Genomic DNA, 27,708 nt, shown 5'->3' with positions numbered 1-27,708 from the left:
AAATAAAGCGCTCCCCCGGGATAAAATTTCCAAACGGCTCGCCAAAATCGCTTGCCCCCCCCTTCTCGGCCTGCCAAAATTCTTTGCCCCCCCCTTTGTGCATTTTGGGATCCCAATTTACAGGGGGCTCATAATTATTGCACAGCCCCAAACATGATATTGGCCCCTATTAGTTGATTTCATATAAATCTGAATTAAAGGGTATTCGAACCAATCAATCAAATAAAAGATTAATATTCAGTCACATGTCATTTGTCCATGTCATTTGAAATGCTTGCAGAGATCGAACTGGTTGCGGTACAGAAAAGACGGCTCCTCCGACCGTTACTCAGTAAATAAAGCAGCTACAGTGCCCAGCTTGAGTCTACTGATAGCACTTATAAATTATACTTCAACATGTACATGAGCCTCATAAGTCAACTATTATGGGCCCCAGGGCCCCAAATATAAAAACATTATATGGAGGTCATCCGAGGTCAAAGGTCAAAGGTCATGGAATTCAAACTTTGTCCTATCAGGCTCAAACTTGGTGGGTGGAATCCTTGACATGAGGGGAATATATGTGCAAAACAAAACTGAGGTCACCCGAGGTCAAAGGTCATGTAGGGGCTAATTTTAAACTTTGCCCTATTGGGCTTAAACTTGATAGGTGGAATTCTTTGTATGAGGGGAGCATGAAAAAAATTACATCGAGGTCATCCGAGGTCAAAGGTCATCCGGGGTCAAAATTTCAAACTTCGCCCAATCTGGCTAAAAGTATTCTCCATATCACGGGAGCATAAACAAAATCAAACCGTGGTCACTCGAGGTCAAAGGTCGTATGGGGTCAATTTTAGAGTATGTCCATTGGGCTTAAACATGGTAAAAAGAATCATTTATATGTCAGGAACATGTCATAAAGTCAAAAAGGGTCGTCAGGGGTTAAGCAGTATCTCTATCATGCAGCTGGGGTGGGGGCAGCAGTTGGCAGCAGCATTAAAATACCCAAAAATATTCCAAAGATACTGTCGCAATACGTGAAAACGGCCACTTGCAAAATGAAGGTCCAATTGTTTGGTGCATCATCATCATGTTTAGACTACTACCATTGCTTTAAACAAGAAACAGAGCAATGCACTCAATTTGCAAAATTCGAAATGTTCATAAACTCTTCCACTGATACTCGCAATTTACAAAAGCATACATGGATTGATGTTTTTTTTACAAGTCACCATTAAGTCCGTCTAATACTAAATTTGGTGACAATATTATGTGACGGGCCCTGTATATCGGCAGACGGCAGGCCCACAGTAATTTTCACAGGCTTTTGGCCCGATACCCGCCTTCAAGCAGTGTCTAAAATAATCACAGACCCTATACTTATGCTTAATCCCTTATAAAAATGAGGATGAAGAATGATCAAAGTTCAATGACAATTGTCCTTATTCAATCATCTGAAGAAATTAAGTCGAATGAAAGAATCAATATGATGACCAGGGATTTAGGGGACCTTGGGTGTGTCCAGAGTATTGCGAATTCATTGGGGCGGACCTGCAACTTTCAAATTTGATAGTAGGCTTGTTCAAATGAGCATAACTTCAAAAGTTTTGATCTGTTTGCGACAAATGAGGTGTCAAACTCCGCGTAAATGTACACCGCTTCCACTCATATGCTATTCAGTATAATACGATTTGTCGTTTGAACTTGACAGACGAATTTCTTACCTGGTAAGTTACTTTTTGGGACCAGTTAATACTAGCTTATCATGTTATACTTACACATTGACCTACTCAATTATGCGTGCGTAAGTTAACTTTTTCTCTTCCTTTTTTCCCCTTTCTCATCTCTCGTTTCCTCCTGTTTTGAAACTGCGAAAAGGGAGACACGGGCCAGCTATGCCACCCCTGCATCCTCGTCTGCCATCTGTGCCCATCACTTATTTAGTTTTAACTTCTTTTTAAAAAGTAATTTGATGAGAAAAGTCTCGATGAGAATGTCCTTTAAAAAGCCATTTTCATCCTGTACATCGAATGTATATATAAAGTGTTAAAATTGACCAATTTATCACATTGTGCAATCATTTTGTCATGCATGCTGGGAAGACATCTGGCACATCCACTATACATAAATTTACCCATTTGCACGAAATCAGAATAATTAGTGGCGTATTGCAGCACAGCAGCCTATCATTGATGCACATTGATGGAAGTTAAAAAAAGGAGTTTAGATTTTGTGAGTTATTAATAGGCCTATATAGGTCTGTGATTATTTTAGGCATTGATTGAAGGTTGATTCCCCGGGGTTGATTCTCGGCCCAAAGGCCTAAGGAAATTACATTTTAAAATGCTCCCCTTCTGAGGGGGAAATATCCCCCTCAGACACCCCCTTGTGTCGCGGATAGGGACCTAAACAAGAGGCCGTTTTCGCTTCTGCTTTTGACACCCGCCACTCAAAGTTTAACACAATTACAATAATAGGGAAATCTTGTCCACGAAAGGCTTCATGGCCGTTGTTTCAAACTAAACTTTTAAACAATAATATTGTCAAAATGGTCCGGGGGGCACTCAACTTTGAAGTGACGGTATGTGCCTGTCAATATTTTAAAAGCATGTGGGCCCCACATGCTTTTAAAATGTCTGCATCTCCTTTTTGATCTTACTTTGATCATCTTTGCTATGATGCTGAACAACAAAATCAACCATAATTGCAATATAATCAAATCAGCAGTGCCAAAATGTACTGTAAATATTATAGGCGTAGATCCTATGACCCCTTTTTAAAAAGTCATACCTGATGACCCCCCTGTTTTTTAGTTTCGGCTACCCAATGACCCCCTTTTTTTTTGGTTGCGGCTACCCAATGACCCCCTTTTTTCTAGATTTTCTAGAATAGCATCATCAAAATGCCAAAAAATAATGCCGAAACTTTCGAATTTTGCTCAATTTTTTCAAAATTATGCCAAATTTGTCAAAATTTTGCTCCATTTTTTCAAAATTTTCTACCCGATTACCCTTTTTTGAAATCTTATACTCAATGACACCCTTTTTTTTCAAAATATTATACCCAATGACCCCCTTTTTTATTTTGTTTGTACACTGTACCCAATGACCCCCTTTTTTTTAAATAACGCTTAGGCCCCTACTTCGCGAGGCAGATACCCGTCACTTCTAAAGTTGAGTGCCCCCCCCCCCGGGAAAATGGTCCACCAAATGGCTTCAATTGGGTCTTCATTTGGCAGTTTCTCACTTCTGAGGGGGGCACGTCACATGGACGATTGAAACTTGTAGTCCAGTTTAAAGTATCTCAATCTGAGATGATGTACTTGACGTCGTTATCATCTTGAGTTGACTTGACATAACTGTACTACTGTAACTCTAAATTACCACTGGCAACTCTAAAATGCAACTTTAACTCTAAATCGAACTCGAAAATTAAATATTGCTATATTATATGTATTATATCATCTTGTATAATACTTGACACACATGGAAAATAAGCTGCTTGACTGGCACACTGTCACAGTGCCAGGAAAAAAGAGCATAAAACAAGTTTAAATCACACAGAAGTATATAGGCCTAGGCCTTAAAATGTCTGATACATTGACTGACACATGAAAGTGACTTGTCTAATGCTGACAGTGCACAGTGTCCACAGCAGAAGTAGTTACAAACATACAAACTATTAAAGTAAACGGCGCATTGACACACCCGTTAAAGCAATGATTGCCTTGCCTGGCACAGTGTCACAGTGCCAGGACGAAGTAGTTTAACAAATATACAAAAGTATTAAAGCGAATGGCGCATTTACACACGTGAAGGTAATGATTGGCTTACCTGGCACAGTGTTACAGTGCCAGGACGAAGTAATTACAAATATACAAAAGTATTAAAGTGAATGGTGCATTGACACACACGTGATAGTAAGAATTGGGCTTGCCTGGCACAGTGTCACAGTGCCAGGACCAGGACGAATTAGCTAAAAATATACAAAATATTGAAGTGACTGGCGCTTTGACACACACATGAAAGCAATGATTGGTTTGTCTGTCACAGTGTCACAGTTCCAGGACGAAGTAGCTACAAATATACAAAGTATTAAAATGAATGGCGCATTGACACACACGTTAAAGCAATGATTGTCTTGCCTGGCACAGTGTCACAGTGCCAGGACGAAGCAGTTAAATATTAAAGTGACTGGCGCATTGACACACACGTGAAAGTAATAATTGGCTTGCCTGACACAGTGTCACAGTGCCAGGATGAAGTAGTTATAAATATACAAAAGTATTAAAGTGACTGGTGAATTGATACACACGTTAAAGTAATGTGTGGCTTGCCTGGCACAGTGTCACAGTGCCAGGACGAAGTACCTACAAATATACAAAGTATTAAAGTGATTGGTGCATTGGTACACACGTGAAAGTAATTATTGTCTTGCCTGGCACAGTGTCATAGTGCCAGGACGAAATAGCTACAAATATACAAAGTATTAATTAAAGTGACTGGCGCATTGGTACACACGTGAAAGCAATGATTGTCTTGCCTGGCACAGTGTCACAGTGCCAGGACGAAGTAGCTACAAATATACAAAGTATTAAAGTGACTGGCGCATTGACACACAGGTGAAAGTAATGATTGTCTTGTCTGGCACAGTGTCACAGTGCCAGGATGAAATAGCTACAAATACAAAAGTATTAAAGTGACTGGCGCATTGGTACACACGTTAAAGTAATGTGTGGCTTACCTGGCACAGTGTTACAGTGCCAGGACGAAGCTGCAAATATACAAAGTATTAAAGTGACTGGCGCATTGACACACAGGTGAAAGTAATGATTGTCTTGTCTGGCACAGTGTTACAGTGCCAGGACGAAGTAGCTACAAATATACAAAGTATTAAAGTGACTGGCGCATTGGTACACACGTTAAAGTAATGTGTGGCTTGCCTGGCACAGTGTCACAATGCCAGGATGAAGTAGTTACAAATATACAAAGTATTAAAGTGACTGGCGCATTGACACACACGTGAAGATAACGATTGGCTTGCCTGGCACAGTGTCACAGTGCCAGGACGAAGAAGTTACAAATATAAAAAGTATTAAAATGACTGCCGCTTTGACACACACGTGAAAGTAATGATTGGCTTGCCTGGCACAGTGTCACAGTACCAGGACGAAGAAGTTACAAATATACAAACTATTAAAGTGAACGGCGCATTGACACACACGTTAAAGCAATGATTGTTTGCCTGGCGCAGTGTCACAGTGCAAGAACGAAGTAGTTACAAATATACAAAATATTAAAGTGACTGCCGCTTTGACACACACGTGAAGGTAATGATTGTCTTGCCTGGCAGAGTGTTACAGTGCCAGGATGAAGTAGTTACAAATATACAAAAGTATTAAAGTGACTGGCGTATTGACACACATGAAAGTAATGTTTGGCTTGCCTGTCACAATGCCAGGACGAAGTAGTTACACATATACAAAGTATTAAAGTGACTGCCGCATTGACACACACGTGAAGGTAATGATTGTTTGCCTGGCACAGTGTCACAGTGCCAGGACGAAGTAGTTGCAAATATATTACAAACAATTAAAGTGAATGGCGCATTGACACATACGTTAAAGCAATGTTTTTTTTCCCTGGCACAGTGTCACAGTGCCAGGACGAAGTAGTTACAAACATACAAACTATTAAAGTGAACGGCGCATTGACACATACGTTAAAACAATGATTGTCTTGCCTGGCACAGTGTCACAATGCCAGGACGAAGTAGTTACAAATATACAATGTATTAAAGTGACAGGCGCATTGACACACGTGAAGGTAATGATTGGCTTGCCTGGCACAGTGTCACAGTGCCAGGACGAAGAAGTTACAAATATACAAAATATTAAAGTGACTGCCGCTTTGACACACACGTGAAAGTAATGATTGGCTTGCCTGGCACAGTGTCACACTGCCAGGACGAAGAAGTTACAAATATACAAACTATTAAAGTTAACGGCGCATTGACACACACGTTAAAGCAATGATTGGCTTGCCTGGCACAGTGTCACAGTGCAAGGACGAAGTAGTTACCTTTGACACACACGTGAAGGTAATGATTGTCTTGCCTGGCACAGTGTCACAGTGCAAGGATGAAGTAGTTACAAATATACAAAAGTATTAAAGTGACTGGCGCATTGACACACACGTGAAAGTAGTGATTGTCTTGCCTGGCACAGTGTCACAACGCCAGGATAAAGTAGTTAGAAATATAAAAACTATTAAAGTGAATGGCGCGTTGACACACACGTTAAGGCAATGATTGGCTTACCTGGCACAGTGTCACAGTGCCAGGACGAAGTAGTTACAAATATACAGCGTATTAAAGTGACTGGCGCATTCACACACACGTGAAAGTAATGATTGGCTTGCCTGGCACAGTGTCACAATGGCAGGACGAAGTAGTTATACAAATATACAAAGTATTAAAGTGACTGCCGCATTGACACACACGTGAAGGTAATGATTGGCTTGTCCGGCGCAGTGTCACAGTGCCAGGACGAAGTAGTTACAAATATACTACAAACTATTAAAGTGAATGGCGCATTGACACACACGTGAAGGTAATGATTGTTTGCCTGGCGCAGTGTCACAGTGCCAGGACGAAGTAGTTACAAATATATTACAAACAATTAAAGTGAATGGCGCATTGGCACATACGTTATACAATGATTTTTCCCCTGGCAGAGTGTCACAGTGCCAGGCCGAAGCAGTTACAAACATACAAACTATTAAGTGAACGGCGCATTCACACACACGTTAAAACAATGATTGTCTTGCCTGGCACAGTGTCACAATGCCAGGACGAAGTAGTTACAAATATACAAAGTATTAAAGTGACTGGCGCATTGACACACACGTGAAGGTAATGATTGTTTGCCTGGCACAGTGTCACAGTGCCAGGACGAAGTAGTTGCAAATATATTACAAACAATTAAAGTGAATGGCGCATTGACACATACGTTATACAATGATTTTTCCCCTGGCAGAGTGTCACAGTGCCAGGCCGAAGCAGTTACAAACATACAAACTATTAAAGTGAACGGCGCATTGACACACACGTTAAAACAATGATTGTCTTGCCTGGCACAGTGTCACAATGCCAGGACGAAGTAGTTACAAATATAAAATGTATTAAAGTGACTGGCGCATTGACACACACGTGAAGGTAATAGTTGGCTTGCCTGGCACAGTGTCACAGTGCCAGGACGAGGTAGATACAAATATACAAAGTATTAAAGTGACTGGCGCATTGACACACACGTGAAAGTAATGTCTGGCTTGACTGGCACAGTGTCACAGTGCCAGGACAAAGTAGGTACAAACATACAAACTATTAAAGTGAACGGCGCATTGACACACACGTTAAAACAATGATTGTCTTGCCTGGCACAGTGTCACAATGCCAGGACGAAGTAGTTACAAACATACAAACTATTAAAGTGAACGGCGCATTGACACACACGTTATACAATGATTTTTCCCTGGCACAGTGTCACAGTGCCAGGCCGAAGCAGTTACAAACATACAAACTATTAAAGTGAACGGCGCATTGACACACACGTTAAAACAATGATTGTCTTGCCTGGCACAGTGTCACAATGCCAGGACGAAGTAGTTACAAATATAAAATGTATTAAAGTGACTGGCGCATTGACACACACGTGAAGGTAATAGTTGGCTTGCCTGGCACAGTGTCACAGTGCCAGGACGAGGTAGATACAAATATACAATGTATTAAAGTGACTGGCGCATTGACACACACGTGAAAGTAATGTGTGGCTTGACTGGCACAGTGTCACAGTGCCAGGACGAGGTAGGTACAAATATACAAAGTATTAAAGTGACTGGCGCATTGACACACACGTGAAGGCAATGCTTGGCTTGCCTGGCACAGTGACACAGTGCCAGGACTAAGAAGTTACAAATATACAAAATATTAAAGTGACTGCCGCTTTAACACACACGTGAAAGTAATGATTGGCTTGCGTGGCACAGTGTCACAGTGTCAGGATGAAGAAGTTACAAATATAGAAAGTATTAAAGCTGCACAGATAATTGGTGGATGTTACAATCTAAGTGCGGATAGGTCTGCGCCTGAGGTTCGGCTGCAACTGGCCTAGATGATGCGATCTGATTGTGATGATTCACCATGGCAGCGAAATTACAGCGCTTTGAATCCTTCAAGATCTAGCTGGAAAAAGGCGCTATATAAATCCGAAATTTTTTTATATTTTTTATAAAGGGACCGGCGCATTGACACACATGTGAAAGTAATGATTGGCTTACCTGGCACAGTGCCAGGACGAAGTAATTACAAATATAAAAAAGTATTAAAGTGAATGGTGCATTGACACACACGTAAAAGTAAGAATTGACTTGCCTGGCACAGTGTCACAGTGCCAGGACCAGGACGAATTAGCTAAGTATTAAAGTGACTGGCGCTTTGACACACACACACGCACATCAAAGCAATGATTGGTTTGCCTGTCACAGTGTCACAGTTCCAGGACGAAGTACCTACAAATATACAAAGTGTTAAAGTGACTGGCGCATTGACACACACGTGAAGGTAATGCTTGGCTTGCCTGGCAGAGTGTTACAGTGCCAGGACGAAGAAGTTACAAATATACAAAATATTAAAGTGACTGCCGCTTTAACACACACGTTAAAGTAATATTTGGCTTGCCTGGCACAGTGTCACAGTGTCAGGACGAAGAAGTTACAAATATATAAAGTATTAAAGTGACCGGCGCTTTGACACACATGTGAAAGTAATGATTGGCTTACCTGGCACAGTGCCAGGACGAAATAATTACAAATATACAAAAATATTAAAGTGAATGGTGCATTGACACACACGTAAAAGTAAGAATTGGCTTGCCTGGCACAGTGTCACAGTGCCAGGACCAGGACGAATTAGCTAAAAATATACAAAGTATTAAAGTGACTGGCGCTTTGACACACACACACGCACATCAAAGCAATGATTGGTTTACCTGTCACAGTGTCACAGTTCCAGGACGAAGTAGCTACAAATATGCAAAGTATTAAAGTGACCGGCGCATTGACACACATGTAAAAGTAATTATTGGCACAGTGTCACAGTTACAAATATACAAAGTATTAAAGTGACTGGCGCATTGGTATACACGTGAAAGTAATGATTGTCTTGCCTGGCACAGTGTCACAGTGCCAGGACGGAATAGTTGTAAATATACAAAAGTATTAAAGTGATTGGCGCATTGGTACACACGTGAAAGTAATGATTGGCTTGCCTGACACAGTGTCACAGTGCCATGACGAAGTAGCTACAAATATACACAGTATAAAAGTATATGTGAAAGTTATGTGCGGCTTTTCTGGCACAATGTCACAGTACCAGGACGAAGTAGTTATAAATATACAAAGTGTTAAAGTGACTGGCGCATTGACACACACGTGAAAGTAATGATTGTCTTGCCCGGCACAGTGTCACACTGCCAGGACGAAGTAGCTACAAATATTCAAATTATTAAAGTGAGTGCAATGACACACATATGAAAGTAATGTGTGGCTTGCCTGGCACAGTGTCACAGTGCCAAGACGAAGTAGTTATAAATATACAAAGTGTTAAAGTGACTGGCGCAATGACACACACGTGAAAGTAATGATTGGCTTGCCTGGCACAGTGTCACAGTGCCAGGACGAAGTAACTACAAATATACAAAAGTATTAAAGTGATTGGTGCATTGGTACACACGTTAAAGTAATGATTGACTTGCCTGGCACAGTGTCACAGTGCCATGTCGAAGTAGCTACAAATATACACAGTATTAAAATGAATGGGGAATTAACACACACGTGAAAGTAATGATTGTCTTGCCTGGCACAGTGTCACAGTGCCAGGACGAAGTAGCTACAAATATTCAAAGTATTAAAGTGAGTGCATTGACACACATATGAAAGTAATGTGTGGCTTGCCTGGCACAGTGTCACAGTGCCAAGACGAAGTAGTTATAAACATACAAAGTGTTAAAGTGACTGGCGCATTAACACACACGTGAAAGCAATGATTGGCTTGCCTGGCACAGTGTCACAGTGCCAGGACGAAGTAACAACAAATATACAAAGTATTAAAGTGACTGGCGCATTGGTCCACATAAAAGCAATGATTGTCTTGCCTGGCACAGTGTCACAGTGCCAGGACGGAGTAGTTATAAATATACAAAAGTATTAAAGTGATTGGTGCATTGGTACACACGTTAAAGTAATGATTGACTTGCCTGGCACAGTGTCACAGTGCCATGGTGAAGTAGCTACAAATATACACAGCATTAAAGTGAATGGTGTATTCACACACGCGTGAAAGTAATGATTGTCTTGCCTGGCACAGTGTCACAGTGCCATGGTGAAGTAGCTACAAATATACAAAGTATTACAGTGATTGGTGCATTGGTACACACGTTAAAGTAATGATTGACTTGCCTGGCACAGTGTCACAGTGCCATGGTGAAGTAGCTACAAATATACACAGCATTAAAGTGAATGGTGTATTCACACACGCGTGAAAGTAATGATTGTCTTGCCTGGCACAGTGTCACAGTGCCATGGTGAAGTAGCTACAAATATACAAAGTATTACAGTGATTGGTGCATTGGTACACACGTTAAAGTAATGATTGACTTGTCTGGCACACTGTCACAGTGCCAGGACGGAATAGTTGTAAATAAACAAAAGTATTAAAGTGATTGGCGCATTGGTACACACGTTAAAGTAATGATTGACTAGCCTGGCACAGTGTCACGGTGCCAGGACGAAGTAGCTACAAATATACAAAGTATTAAAGTGAATGGTGCATTGACACACATGTGAAAGTTATGTGTGGCTTGCCTGGCACAGTGTCACAGTGCCAGGACGAAGTAGTTATAAATATATAAAGTGTTAAAGTGACTGGCGCATTGACACACACGTGAAAGCAATGAGTGGCTTGCCTGGCACAGTGTCACAGTGCCAGGACGAAGTAGCTACAAATATACAAAGTATTAAGGTGACTGGCGCATTGGTACACATAAAAGCAATGATTGTCTTGCCTGGCACAGTGTCACAGTGCCAGGACGGAGTAGGTATAAATATACAAAGTGTTAAAGTGACTGGCGCATTGACACACACGTGAAAGCAATGATTGGCTTGCCTGGCACAGTGTCACAGTGCCAGGACGAAGTAACTACAAATATACAAAAGTATTAAAGTGATTGGTGTATTGGTACACACGTTAAAGTAATGATTGACTTGCCTGGCACAGTGTCACAGTGCCATGTCGAAGTAGCTACAAATATACACAGTATTAAAATGAATGGGGAATTCACACACACGTGAAAGTAATGATTGTCTTGCCTGGCACAGTGTCACAGTGCCAGGACGAAGTAGCTACAAATATTCAAAGTATTAAAGTGAGTGCATTGACACACATATGAAAGTAATGTGTGGCTTGCCTGGCACAGTGTCACAGTGCCAAGACGAAGTAGTTATAAATATACAAAGTGTTAAAGTGACTGGCGCATTGACACACACGTGAAAGCAATGATTGGCTTGCCTGGCACAGTGTCACAGTGCCAGGACGAAGTAACTACAAATATACAAAGTATTAAAGTGACTGGCGCATTGGTCCACATAAAAGCAATGATTGTCTTGCCCGGCACAGTGTCACAGTGCCAGGACGGAGTAGTTATAAATATACACAGTATTAAAGTGAATGGTGCATTCACACACACGTGAAAGTAATGATTGTCTTGCCTGGCACAGTGTCACAGTGCCAGGACGAAGTAGCTACAAATATACAAAGTATTAAAGTGATTGGTGCATTGGTACACACGTTAAAGTAATGATTGACTTGCCTGGCACACTGTCACAGTGCCAGGACGGAATAGTTGTAAATATACAAAAGTATTAAAGTGATTGGCGCATTGGTACACACGTTAAAGTAATGATTGGCTTGCCTGGCACAGTGTCACAGTGCCAGGACGAAGTAGCTACAAATATACACAGTATTAAAGTGAATGGTGCATTCACACACACGTGAAAGTAATGATTGTCTTGCCTGGCACAGTGTCACAGTGCCAGGACGAAGTAGCTACAAATATACAAAGTATTAAAGTGATTGATGCATTGGTACACACGTTAAAGTAATGATTGACTTGCCTGGCACACTGTCACAGTGCCAGGACGGAATAGTTGTAAATATACAAAAGTATTAAAGTGATTGGCGCATTGGTACACACGTTAAAGTAATGATTGACTTGCCTGGCACAGTGTCACGGTGCCAGGACGAAGTAGCTACAAATATACAAAGTATTAAAGTGAATGGTGCATTGACACACATGTGAAAGTTATGTGTGGCTTGCCTGGCACAGTGTCACAGTGCCAGGACGAAGTAGTTATAAATATATAAAGTGTTAAAGTGACTGGCGCATTGACACACACGTGAAAGCAATGATTGGCTTGCCTGGCACAGTGTCACAGTGCCAGGACGAAGTAGCTACAAATATACAAAGTATTAAGGTGACTGGCGCATTGGTACACATAAAAGCAATGATTGTCTTGCCTGGCACAGTGTCACAGTGCCAGGACGAAGTAGTTATAAATATATAAAGTGTTAAAGTGATTGACGCATTGGTACACACGTGAAAGTAATGATTGTCTTACCTGGCACAGTGGCACGGTGCCAGGAGGAAGAAGCTACAAATATACAAAGTATTAAAGTGATTGGTGCATTGGTACACACGTTAAAGTAATGATTGACTTGCCTGGCACACTGTCACAGTGCCAGGACGGAATAGTTGTAAATATACAAAAGTAGTAAAGTGATTGGCGCATTGGTACACACGTTAAAGTAATGATTGACTTGCCTGGCACAGTGTCACAGTGCCATGGTGAAGTAGCTACAAATATACACAGTATTAAAGTGAATGGTGCATTGACACACATGTGAAAGTTATGTGTGGCTTGCCTGGCACAGTGTCACAGTGCCAGGACGAAGTAGATATAAATATATAAAGTGTTAAAGTGACTGACGCATTGGTACACACGTGAAAGTAATGATTGTCTTACCTGGCACAGTGTCACAGTGCCAGGACGAAGTAGCTACAAATATACAAAGTATTAAAGTGATTGGTGCATTGGTACACACGTTAAAGTAATGATTGACTTGCCTGGCACACTGTCACAGTGCCAGGACGGAATAGTTGTAAATATACAAAAGTAGTAACGTGATTGGCGCATTGGTACACACGTTAAAGTAATGATTGACTTGCCTGGCACAGTGTCACAGTGCCATGGTGAAGTAGCTACAAATATACACAGTATTAAAGTGAATGGTGCATTGACACACATGTAAGTTATGTGTGGCTTGCCTGGCACAGTGTCACAGTGCCAGGACGAAGTAGTTAAAAATATATAAAGTGTTAAAGTGACTGACGCATTGGTACACACGTGAAAGTAATGATTGTCTTACCTGGCACAGTGTCACAGTGCCAGGACGAAGTAGCTACAAATATACAAAGTATTAAAGTGATTGGTGCATTGGTACACACGTTAAAGTAATGATTGACTTGCCTGGCACACTGTCACAGTGCCAGGACGGAATAGTTGTAAATATACAAAAGTATTAAAGTGATTGGCGCATTGGTACACACGTTAAAGTAATGATTGACTTGTCTGGCACACTGTCACAGTGCCATGGTGAAGTAGCTACAAATATACAAAGTATTAAAGTGAATGGTGCATTCACACACACGTGAAAGTAATGATTGTCTTGCCTGGCACAGTGTCACAGTGCCAGGACGAAGTAGCTACAAATATACAAAGTATTAAAGTGATTGGCGCATTGACACACACGTTAGAGTAAAGATTGTTGTGCCTGGCACAGTGTCACAGTGCCAGGATAATGTAGTTAAAAATATACAAAGCATTAAAGTGACTCGCGCATTGGTACACACGTTAAAGCAATGATTGTCTTGCCTGACACACGTAAAAATAATGATGCGTTTGACTGGCACAGTGTCACAGTACCAGAAAGAAATAGCTAAAAACTATACACATTGACACACGTGAACAAGAATCGATCGCTTTGAAAGAAAGAACACAAAAGAAGTACGGATGTTAAAGAAGTGTTTTAGTGTCCGACACATTGACACACCGTGATAATTGGCTTGCCTGCACAGTGTCACAGGGCTTTGAAAAAGAACCAAATCATACTAAATATTAAAGTGTCTGACGCATTGACACACATGAAAAATAATCGGCTTGACTGGCACACTGTCACATTGCCAGGAGAATAGAGCACAAAACAAGCTTAAATCATACAGAAGTATAGGTCCGATACATTGACTTACACATGAAATTGGTTTGCCTGACGGTGTCACAGTGCCAAGAAAAATAACTAAACACAAGCAAATCGACACATATGAAAAATAAACGATCAGTTTTCCTTACGTTAAATCAGAAGCACAGAAATACGAGAGTTAACCAAGTGTCTGACACATTGACACATATGTAAAAGTAATGATGTGCTTGGCTGTCACAGTGCCAAGAAGAACTAGCTGAAAACCATACACATTGACACACATGAAAAAGTTATGATCGCTGTGCATGGCACATTGACACACGTAAAAGTAGTAATGGGCTTTGCTGGCACTGGCACAGTGTCACAGGACTATGAAAAAAAAGCCAACATACTAATATTAAATAAGTGCCTGACACATTGGCACACATGGAAAATAATCGGCATGACATACCGGTACTATTTTTATAGGAGCTATAATTTCTATTGTTTGACTACGTTACCATTTCAGTATGCTTTGCTGTTTATTGATACAACCTCACATTGTACATCATACTTGGTCTTAGATTGACATTAACTTGTACCAATGATATGAGTATTCCCACTATCTATATTTCGTGCTCTCTTACACGAAGGATACACCAATAAATGTCCGTAAACAGGCACTACAATCATGAAAATCATGTTAAAGAGGTCAATTTTGGCAGAGAAATAGTAAACGTAGAGCTGATCATTCTAGGCTATGGAGGCATTTTATCAGCTCCCCCATTTAGTGGGGAAAAGGTCATCGAATTTTGCACAGAGGGTCAAGTTCAAAATTACTCAAACTTGTTAAAAATCCACACCATCGGAATTCTCCAGCAATAAGGATTTTGAAAAAGTATACTTTGACGTTTATGAAGTTCTGTGCAAACGAGTAACATTTTGACTCCCTATTTGAATCCCTATGGAGCCAAAAATAGACATGACGTCAAAATATTACCTTTTTACGCATAGCTCCAAAACCGTACGTCGTTGATAGGTCAAACTATACTTTTTATGAATCCTTACTATGACTAGAGGAACACAAAAGTATTGTTTCTAACAAAGTCTGAACAATTTTGCACTTGATCCCTGTGTAAAAGTTCAACGACCTTAAGCCACCAAATAAGATGGAGGTTGAAATGCCTCCATAGCCTATAATAATCACCGCTGTAAGTACTAAATCTCTGCCAAATAAGGCCAATTTAACATGATTTGCACGATGGTTACGGGATTCGATTGGACTAATAGCCATTGTGACTTATAAAAGTTTTTCATTTGATGGGGGTGGGGTAAGACTTCCATGCTTGCCGCAAGGTGACTATTATTATTTCAACAACGTTCAAACGTCACGTCACCCTGCTTGGTGAAATTGAACTACATTAAGCTGCTATAGGCGAAATATTTTATTGAGAAAATCTGTGAACTTTCTTGTAAAGTGTGCCGAGGGTTGTGGATCGACGTCTAAGCGTTGTGCCTGTGCGAATCACTGCACATTTTTCTAAACATGTTAAATATGGCCTAACGTCGAATTAATTTACCTTGATGTGCTTCCTGTAGCTGCATGTCATCTGAATCCTGAGCCGTTGCCATGGTAAGGCGTAGAGGTGCAGACGGAAATGTTTTCGTATGACCTGTTATATGTAAAATAAAAATTAGAGTCATGCGGTAGCATGACCAGCAAGTTTTAAAAAAAACGACTGATAAAGAAGAATAAGCAGATGCACCGCAAGACTATATTTACACGAAACAAAACGCTATTGTTCTATGATATTTTTCGCTGGGTACAAAATATATCTAAAACCATGCTAAATCTTATTTACTGTCCAAAGTGTAATATTTTAATAACTCATTAATTCAAAAGTTACACCAATCTTACAGTCAATCCGATTATTTCATAATAAACAAACATTCTTGTTTATTTCACGCGGTATTTCATAGCCAAAATTAGTGGCAAATCATAGCTAATCATACTGATATCCAGAATCTTTCGTCACTGCTACAGCCATACATGGCTGTCACTGTCGCACTACTTTTGAGATTCACTTTCAAAATATACCCTAGCATTTTCCTGGATACCCTACATACAAATTCTGGATCCCATTCGCCAAAAAAATCAAGTTTTTCACAATTCTTTTATTCTTTCCGGACCACAGCATACATTCATATTAATAAATACTCCACTTTCACACGTCGTTATATCGAGACGTCCACGTGGCGAAGTTGTTAAGGACATGGACTTCTAATCCACTAAAGAAGTTTTGCTCAAGTTCGAAACTTCCCATCACCTTTTTTTAAAAATGTTTTATTAACCAATTTATTGTCATAAATCAAGAATAAAACCATTTCGAACATCCATTGCTATTGTGATATTATATGTTTTTCATCAAACAAACATGTTTGATTTTTTATTCACATTTAGGCCTAGGGCCTACTTTCACCATGCATATGCTTTCACCATGCCTGACGATCATGATATTTCCGAATCATTTCACATTTTGGATGCATTGTAGCCGACGGGGACCCAACTAAAGGCTGCTAGTCAGGTGTAGGAATGCGTGTATTTGGATTTGTCTATATATGTGTGAAAAAGTATTGTTCCACTAGTATGGAAGGCCAACAGGGACAAAAACGTATCCAAAAGAGACAACCAAATATGTAAGGCCATTAAAGTCATACGTAAAGACAAATTAGCAAAGCGGCAAAAATACCCAAATGCCTATTGCAAGGAGGGACTGTCCCCACCACCATGACCACATACACACGGAAACCCCGATAGAGAGCAGGGCTTGAAGAATGAGGGAAATTAAAACCACAAACCGCTAAAGATCACCAACAACCGCCGCTCAATAGGGATGTCAAACTAGATTGCCCCACATGGTTACAAAGAACCACAAACCGCGAATTTTGGATATCCACCTAAATTGCCCCGCGAGGCTACAAAGAAGTGTGGTTATCCAACAAGCTTAAGCTATAAATTATCCCCCCTAGAGACTACAGGGCTTGAAGAATGAGGGAAATTAAAAACCACAAATCGCGAAAGACCGCCAACAACCGCCGCTCAATAGGGATGTCAAAGTATATTGCCCCGCAGGGCTACAAAGAACCACAAACCGCGAAATATGGATACCCAACCAGTTTAAAAGACAATTTAGCCACCGATAGAGGCCAGGGCCTGAACAAGTAGAGAAATTAAAACCACAAACCGCGAAAGAACGCCAAATACCGCCGCTCACTAGGGATATCCAACTAGATTGGCCCACAGGGCTACACAGAACCACAACCTGTGAAATTTGGATATCCAACAAATTAAAACCACAAACTGTGAAAGACAACCAACAACCGCCGCTCAATAGAGACATCCAGCTAGATTGGCCCGCAGGGCTTCAAAAACCACGCACCGCGAAGTATAGTTATCCAACAAGTTTAAACTATAAATTAACCCCCGATTGAGGGTAGGGCATGAAGAATGAGCGAAATTAAAACTACAAACCGCGAAAGACCGCCAACAACCGCCGCTTAATAGGTAAATCTAACTAGATTGCCCCGCAGGGCTACAAAGAACTATCAACCGCGAAATTTGGATATCCAACTAGATTGCCCCGCAATCTACAAAGAACCACACACCGAAAAGTATAGTTATCCAACGAGCTTAAACTATAAATTAACCCCCGATAGAGGGTAGGGCATGAAGAATGAGGGAAATTAAAACTACAAACCGCGAAAAACCGCCGCTTAATAGGAAATCCAACTAGATTGCCCGCAGGCTACAAAGAACTATCAACCGCGAAATTTGGATATCCAACTAGATTGCCCGCAGGGCTACAAAAACCACAATCATTAAAACATAATTATCTTGCTAAGTCGTGGCACTTAGACGCTTCCGTAGTATAAGCCTTGCTACATAGTTTTAATTTGAAGTAAATCGGACTCTGTGTCTCGCTGGCATCGTCAACATTGGGTATGTGTTGTCCATATTTACATTTTCTTAGTTGCCTTGAATAATTAAAGTATATTAAAATGTATATGTATCCTATTAACATTACAGTCACGCGGTAGCTGTGACCAGCAAGTTTTAAAATAAACGGCTGATAAAGTTTTATCAAATTATGTACTGTCATAAATCAAGGATAACATAATTTCAAACATCTATTTTTCGTTTTATTCGTTTTATGGAGTACTTCGTAGCCCGATGACTTTCCAAGCTTAGAGCTGCTTGGCTTCATTCATAAAAAGAAAGAAAATCCACCAAAAAACGTTGACAACGTAAAGAAAGCAGCAAGTTTAAAAAGCCCCACCTCGGCTCACTTTTTGAAACTTGGTCCCATTTTGAATATCAACAGCAAATCGGTGTTTTTAACGTTTAAACAATAGTATCATTGTCATTAACATGCCTACTTGTTATTCGTTTAATTCAATCATTGGTCATGAACTTAATAATTATCATAAAACAAAACATATATATAAGGATATTGGCCAAGAACAACATAATAACCTTTCTGATCGTTCCAGAATGCTAACAACTTAATATCGCATCGGCACATTAAAGATACATAACACTTCTGGAAATGTTTTAAGTTGATAATTATGACAAAGATTAAATCAGTATCTTTTACAAATGGGACCAAGTTTCAAAAAGTGAGCCGAGGTGGGGGCTTTTAAACTTGCTGCTTTCTTTACGTTGTCAACGTTTTTTGGTGGATAATGTCTTTACATGAATTCAGATCATACAAAGTGTTTGAAACTTAACTTACTACATTTATAGTGCTCATTTTCCAACGGCTTCAAAGTGCATAAAACAACATAATGACATACAGTAAACAAAGCCAAGAATATTATGGAAAAAAAATGTTTTGAGCATAGTTTTGCATGATTCAAAAGTAACAGCATTCTTTATAACAGGTTACACGGTTGTTTGATTGCATGTAAACTGTAGTCATTTCTAAGAAAATATGAACAATGATGGCGATATTTATCTTCAATCTTGTTTGCATCTTTAGAAGGGGTAGACACTTGTATAGTGGCATTAGAACATCAGAAAAAGAGACTAACAAATGGCAAGGAAATGGCAAGAAAAAACCCACTTTCTATCATGAAATGGAAGGAAAAACTATTATTTGGCTAATTTAAAATGGATATAATAGCGCCCTCAATTTGCACACAAAATAATGTGCAGTTTATAGAAAAAAATTACAACAAAAACGCAGCAAAAGAAGAATAATTTCAAATCTGTTTAAAATAACGATAAAATATAAGTCTATATTAATGTGATTATCCAGGTCTAGTATTGAACATTATATAATGTTTTGTTAGAAAAGTTAATAAATGATCACGTAAAACAACCCGCGTGGTTAATTGTTCCACAAACGCGAAGCTGCCACTTATAAAAGGCTCTGTCCCCAGCACGCTTCTTGGAAAGAGCTACCAAGGAGGAAATGAAGAAGAAGAAAAAAAAGAAGAAAAAGAAGAAGAAGAAGAGAATTTATACAAATTCGGTAATCACAAAGGAGGAAGTAAGTATTACATATATTTAGAATCAACAAACCTACCTTGTGCTGAATTGTCGTTAATAGATTGGTTCACATAAACAGCAATTATGTAACTCTGATATAATACTCTTCAAATCTTAACGTATTTATGAGCTCAATGTCGCATAATTTGTCCTTAGATACATGTAAAATGGCTACATTTTTGGAGTAACAAGATGCATTTGTACTCGCTCGCCATACAATTTGAGGCAATCGCAAAGTGTTGCCACTATTTCCCAGTGCAAGGCGCGGCAATTGCAATGTATACTGGTACATGCCGCAGTATAAACTATAAAATAGTTAGGTGTCTATACGACGTTTTCTGTCGAAGAATATTAACCTTCCTTTCCCATTAACGAAAATAATTTTGGCGGGCGGCATTGACATTGTACCCGAACCATCAAAACTATTAACTTGAAATATAAGTACAGAAAACATGTATTTACTTCTTGTAAATAGCTTTAAGTTTAATATTCTCAGTGAGCCGCAGAATATCTCTTGGATACTTTTTTGTGCATTCTGAAATCAGCTTAATTGAGCGCTTTAAGCGAAATTTGGGCAAAACTGGGCGGGATTCGAAACAAGTTCAACATTCCGTTCTTTTGGTTCAATGGTTAAGTATAAAAAGGTAGCAAGCAAAATTGAATGGAAGTTCCTGGTCATGAACAATAAAGAACTGAATGGTATAAATATAGATGTGGGAATTTTTTTGTATGAGATCATGGTTATAACTTAATTATATGGTATTGTTATTATTATTATTATTATTATTTATTATTATTATTATTTGTGTTATTATTATTATTTGTATTAGTGTTATTATTATTATTTGTATTAGTGTTATTATTATTATTTGTATTAGTATTATTATTATTATTATTATTATTATTATTATTATTATTATTATTATTATTATTATTATTTATTTTTATTATTTGTGTTATTATTATTATTTGCATTATTATTATTGTTGTTGTTGTTATCATTGTTGTTGTTATACTTATAACTTATGGACTGTAATTCTTGTTATTTCTATTAGTCAAAAATATGGTATTATTTGATTACAAATTTGTCATTTTAGATAGCTGGTCATTCAACAAATAATCTGTTTATATTGAAATTTATTTATAATAATGAAGAACTATTTAGAGCAATTTAAAATTGAGTTAATTTTCTTGACTGATAAATAGTTAAAAATGACAGATTAATATATGACAGATTAATTAATGTTACAATGTAATATTTTGACAAATATATATTAATTTGTCATTACAAGACGTGGAAGTTTATCAAGTAAATTTTATAGTGCTGATAAATAAATGGAGTGCAAAGCACACATTGCTCGATTTAAAATGTACATGCATCCGTGAAATAGAAAGCATATCTTGCTAGATTGGTAACAGAGGATGATTTAAGTACTTTAGTACTTCCCACCACACCACTGTGTTGACTTGCGGTTAGCACAGCTGTGTGAGTGAACATGACACCACATTGCATTGACGGCCATGGTTAAATTTGAATTTGGACTGATATATTTACAATAAAAACGCATTCACAATGCTAGTCGATTTCACATTTTATGTTACCTACAGAAGGTGTGAATTATCCTTCATGCATACATCACTTTAGATCTGAAATCGACCAAGTAATAATGACACACGCACAATTCTCAAACAACATCTTTTGCACAGAATTCAATGGGATTGAAAAGTAAAGTTGCAGTTGAAACTCTGATGATAACACGTTTGCAGTGCATGATGGGGCTTCCTTAAATCATCCTCTGGATTGGTAATAACAGTGCATCCAGGAAGTGGAGAGGCGAGTACTATATCACCAGTCATCATCATCATCGGCTGCCCATCGTGGTCGAGGCACAGTTGTCGAAGTTGATGGATATTTTTTCTCCGTCCTTTAAGGTACTTCCTCTTTCGCTTCTGCTTGTCTGTTTTCTCAGCATCGTGGATCTTCTTCCTCCAACTAACCCGGTCATAGCTTTCGTCTATGTTTCAACATCCAAGTCAGCTGTCTTCAGATGACGCTTCACCAGTAGGCCTACGTCCTACGTCAAAATACATGGTATCTCGTGGACAAATAACGAAATTGGGTATCGCAGCAAAAGGACTTATAAAAATTAAACGGTAGTCGCGATTCACTTCATATTTTCACAGAAAGTGACTTTTGAGTGTGGCATTTATAACATTTTTCAATAATTGGAAAGTTTGACTTGGTTCTTGCATAAATATCGATTCTTTGCTCTATTGCACTTTTTTTTTTACTCACCCTGTAGTTACAGAATTCGCCGTATCAGGAACTTTTAACTGAACATTTATACAAAGTGTTGATTTCTTACGTTCTAAATACCCGGAAATAGGGATTGTTATAACAGGTGATTTTAATCGTATGAATATCTCGCCTATTACAAGAGGTAATGAGTAATGACCTGTTTCAACTAATTGACTTTCCTACGAGGGGGAAAGCATCGCTTGACTTTATCATCACAAACAGTAAATTACAAAAGTATTATAATAAACCTCAACCTATTTCACCTCTAGGTTTTAGTGACCACAGCTGTGTTTTGTGGAAACCAATTGTAAATGTAAGAACTAAGAACAGGGCTAAATATTATGTTGGTCGTCCAATTACAGATTCTGGAATAGAAGTCCTTGGTAGTTGGTTACAAAATCAGGACTGGCATGATGTTTTGAATTGTATTGGTACACGGAACAAGGTTGATTTATTTTACTCCATGCTTGAATCTGTCACTAATGTGTGTTTCCCAATCAAAATGAAAAAGGTTCATTGTAATGATAAGCCCTGAATTACTACTCATATCTTATTATATACAAATCTAGCGATGTGTGCTTTCCACTTCATGGGGGCACTCTTATTACAAACCTAGCAATGTGTGCTTTCCACTTCCTGGGTGCACTCTTATTACAAATCTAGCAATGTGTGCTTTCCACTTCCTGGGGGCACTCTTATTACAAATCTAGCAATATGTGCTTTCCACTTCCTGGGGGCACTCTTATTACAAATCTAGCAATGTGTGCTTTCCACTTCCTGGGTGCACTCTTATTACAAATCTAGCAATGTGTGCTTTAGCAATAGCAATGTGTGCTTTCCACTTCCTGGGTGCACTCTTATTACAAATCTAGCAATGTGTGCTTTCCACTTCCTGGGGCACTCTTATTACAAATCTAGCAATATGTGCTTTCCACTTCCTGGGGGCACTCTTATTACAAATCTAGCAATGTGTGCTTTCCACTTCATGGGGGCACTCTTATTACAAATCTAGCAATATGTGCTTTCCACTTCCTGGGGGCACTCTTATTACAAATCTAGCAATGTGTGCTTTCCACTTCCTGGGTGCACTCTTATTACAAATCTAGCAATGTGTGCTTTCCACTTCCTGGGGGCACTCTTATTACAAACCTAGCAATGTGTGCTTTCCACTTCCTGGGTGCACTCTTATTACAAATCTAGCAATGTGTGCTTTCCACTTCCTGGGGCACTCTTATTACAAACCTATACCAATGTGTGCTTTCCACTTCCTGGGTGCACTCTTATTACAAATCTAGCAATGTGTGCTTTCCACTTCCTGGGTGCACTCTTATTACAAACCTATACCAATGTGTGCTTTCCACTTCCTGGGCGCACTCTTATTACAAATCTAGCAATGTGTGCTTTCCACTTCCTGGGGGCACTCTTATTACAAACCTAGCAATGTGTGCTTTCCACTTCCTGGGGGCACTCTTATTACAAATCTAGCAATGTGTGCTTTCCACTTCCTGGGGGCACTCTTATTACAAACCTAGCAATGTGTGCTTTCCACTTCCTGGGGCACTCTTATTACAAACCTAGCAATGTGTGCTTTCCACTTCATGGGGGCACTCTTATTACAAATCTAGCGATGTGTGCTTTCCACTTCATGGGGGCACTCTTATTACAAATCTAGCAATGTGTGCTTTCCACTTCCTGGGGGCACTCTTATTACAAACCTAGCAATGTGTGCTTTCCACTTCCTGGGGGCACTCTTATTACAAACATAGCAATGTGTGCTTTCCACTTCCTGGGGGCACTCTTATTACAAACCTAGCAATATGTGCTTTCCACTTCCTGGGGGCACTCTTATTACAAACCTAGCAATGTGTGCTTTCCACTTTCTGGGGGCACTCTTATTACAAACCTAGCAATGTGTGCTTTCCACTTCCTGGGGGCACTCTTATTACAAACCTAGCAATGTGTGCTTTCCACTTCCTGGGGCACGCTTATTACAAACCTAGCAATGTGTGCTTTCCACTTCCTGGGGGCACTCTTATTACAAACCTAGCAATGTGTGCTTTCCACTTCCTGGGGCACTCTTATTACAAACCTATACCAATGTGTGCTTTCCACTTCCTGGGGGCACTCTTATTACAAATCTAGCAATATGTGCTTTCCACTTCCTGGGGGCACTCTTATTACAAACCTAGCAATATGTGGGGGCACTCTTATTACAAACCTAGCAATGTGTGCTTTCCACTTCCTGGGGGCACTCTTATTACAAACCTAGCAATGTGTGCTTTCCACTTCCTGGGGGCACTCTAATTACAAACCTAGCAATGTGTGCTTTCCACTTCCTGGGGGCACTCTTATTACAAACCTAGCAATGTGTGCTTTCCACTTCCTGGGGGCACTCTTATTACAAACCTAGCAATGTGTGCTTTCCACTTCCTGGGGCACTCTTATTACAAACCTAGCAATGTGTGCTTTCCACTTCCTGGGGGCACTCTTATTACAAACCTATACCAATGTGTGCTTTCCACTTCCTGGGGGCACTCTTATTACAAATCTAGCAATATGTGCTTTCCACTTCCTGGGGGCACTCTTATTACAAACCTAGCAATATGTGCTTTCCACTTACAAATCTGGGGGCACTCTTATTACAAATCTAGCAATATGTGCTTTCCACTTCCTGGGCGCACTCTTATTACAAATCTAGCAATATGTGCTTTCCACTTCCTGGGGGCACTCTTATTACAAATCTAGCAATATGTGCTTTCCACTTCCTGGGGCACTCTATTACAAATCTAGCCATGTGCTTTCCACTTCCTGGGGGCACTCTTATTACAAATCTAGCAATATGTGCTTTCCACTTCCTGGGGGCACTCTTATTACAAATCTAGCAATATGTGCTTTCCACTTCCTGGGGGCACTCTTATTACAAATCTAGCAATATGTGCTTTCCACTTCCTGGGGCACTCTTATTACAAATCTAGCGATGTGTGCTTTCCACTTCCTGGGGCACTCTTATTACAAATCTAGCAATATGTGCTTTCCACTTCCTGGGGCACTCTTATTACAAATCTAGCGATGTGTGCTTTCCACTTCCTGGGGGCACTCTTATTACAAATCTAGCAATATGTGCTTTCCACTTCCTGGGGCACTCTTATTACAAACCTAGCAATGTGTGCTTTCCACTTCCTGGGGCACTCTTATTACAAACCTAGCAATGTGTGCTTTCCACTTCATGGGGCACTCTTATTACAAATCTAGCGATGTGTGCTTTCCACTTCATGGGGCACTCTTATTACAAATCTAGCAATGTGTGCTTTCCACTTCCTGGGGGCACTCTTATTACAAACCTAGCAATGTGTGCTTTCCACTTCCTGGGGGCACTCTTATTACAAACCTAGCAATGTGTGCTTTCCACTTCCTGGGGGCACTCTTATTACAAACCTAGCAATATGTGCTTTCCACTTCCTGGGGGGGCACTCTTATTACAAACCTAGCAATGTGTGCTTTCCACTTCCTGGGGCACTCTTATTACAAACCTAGCAATGTGTGCTTTCCACTTCCTGGGGGCACTCTTATTACAAACCTAGCAATGTGTGCTTTCCACTTCCTGGGGGCACTCTTATTACAAACCTAGCAATGTGTGCTTTCCACTTCCTGGGGGCACTCTTATTACAAACCTAGCAATGTGTGCTTTCCACTTCCTGGGGGCACTCTTATTACAAACCTATACCAATGTGTGCTTTCCACTTCCTGGGGGCACTCTTATTACAAATCTAGCAATATGTGCTTTCCACTTCCTGGGGGCACTCTTATTACAAACCTAGCAATATGTGCTTTCCACTTCCTGGGGGCACTCTTATTACAAACCTAGCAATGTGTGCTTTCCACTTCCTGGGGCACTCTTATTACAAACCTAGCAATGTGTGCTTTCCACTTCCTGGGGGCACTCTTATTACAAACCTAGCAATGTGTGCTTTCCCCTTCCTGGGGGCACTCTTATTACAAACCTAGCAATGTGTGCTTTCCACTTCCTGGGGGCACTCTTATTACAAATCTAGCAATATGTGCTTTCCACTTCCCCTTCCAATATGTGCTTTCCACTTCCTGGGGCACTCTTATTACAAATCTAGCGATGTGTGCTTTCCACTTCCTGGGGGCACTCTTATTACAAATCTAGCAATATGTGCTTTCCACTTCCTGGGGGCACTCTTATTACAAATCTAGCAATATGTGCTTTCCACTTCCTGGGGGCACTCTTATTACAAATCTAGCGATGTGTGCTTTCCACTTCCTGGGGGCACTCTTATTACAAATCTAGCAATATGTGCTTTCCACTTCCTGGGGGCACTCTTATTACAAACCTAGCAATGTGTGCTTTCCACTTCCTGGGGGCACTCTTATTACAAACCTAGCAATGTGTGCTTTCCACTTCATGGGGGCACTCTTATTACAAATCTAGCGATGTGTGCTTTCCACTTCATGGGGGCACTCTTATTACAAATCTAGCAATGTGTGCTTTCCACTTCCTGGGGGCACTCTTATTACAAACCTAGCAATGTGTGCTTTCCACTTCCTGGGGCACTCTTATTACAAACCTAGCAATGTGTGCTTTCCACTTCCTGGGGGCACTCTTATTACAAACCTAGCAATATGTGCTTTCCACTTCCTGGGGGCACTCTTATTACAAACCTAGCAATGTGTGCTTTCCACTTCCTGGGGGCACTCTTATTACAAACCTAGCAATGTGTGCTCTCCACTTCCTGGGGGCACTCTTATTACAAACCTAGCAATGTGTGCTTTCCACTTCCTGGGGGCACTCTTATTACAAACCTAGCAATGTGTGCTGTCCACTTCCTGGGGGCACTCTTATTACAAACCTAGCAATGTGTGCTTTCCACTTCCTGGGGGCACTCTTATTACAAACCTATACCAATGTGTGCTTTCCACTTCCTGGGGCACTCTTATTACAAATCTAGCAATATGTGCTTTCCACTTCCTGGGGGCACTCTTATTACAAACCTAGCAATATGTGCTTTCCACTTCCTGGGGGCACTCTTATTACAAACCTAGCAATGTGTGCTTTCCACTTCCTGGGGGCACTCTTATTACAAACCTAGCAATGTGTGCTTTCCACTTCCTGGGGGCACTCTTATTACAAACCTAGCAATGTGTGCTTTCCCCTTCCTGGGGGCACTCTTATTACAAACCTAGCAATGTGTGCTTTCCACTTCCTGGGGCACTCTTATTACAAACCTAGCAATGTGTGCTTTCCACTTCCTGGGGGCACTCTTATTACAAACCTAGCAATGTGTGCTTTCCACTTCCTGGGGGCACTCTTATTACAAACCTATACCAATGTGTGCTTTCCACTTCCTGGGGGCACTCTTATTACAAATCTAGCAATATGTGCTTTCCACTTCCTGTGTGCACTTTTATTACAAATCTAGCAATATGTGCTTTCCACTTCCTGGGGGCACTCTTATTACAAATCTAGCAATATGTGCTTTCCACTTCCTGGGGGCACTCTTATTACAAA

General features: G+C 40.1%; 1 protein-coding gene across 2 annotated transcripts in view; it reads right to left on the bottom strand.

The window, feature by feature from the left end:
- The window catches only part of LOC140147950 (uncharacterized), a 46,275-nt gene extending 30,258 nt beyond the window's left edge, over positions 1-16,017 (bottom strand). For both annotated transcript variants that reach the window (XM_072169742.1, XM_072169743.1), the window contains exon 1: positions 15,909-16,017. In XM_072169742.1, the coding sequence (XP_072025843.1) occupies positions 15,909-15,960 (52 nt within the window). In that variant the 5' untranslated portion in view covers positions 15,961-16,017. The remainder of the gene's footprint in view (positions 1-15,908) is intronic.
- Between the last annotated feature and the right edge of the window lie 11,691 nt (positions 16,018-27,708).

Source organism: Amphiura filiformis, chromosome 3 (assembly GCF_039555335.1).
Source record: "Amphiura filiformis chromosome 3, Afil_fr2py, whole genome shotgun sequence".
NCBI classification, from domain to species: domain Eukaryota; kingdom Metazoa; phylum Echinodermata; class Ophiuroidea; order Amphilepidida; family Amphiuridae; genus Amphiura; species Amphiura filiformis.
Note: the sequence above shows the minus strand (reverse complement) of the source record. Positions and strands in the feature narration are given on the sequence as shown.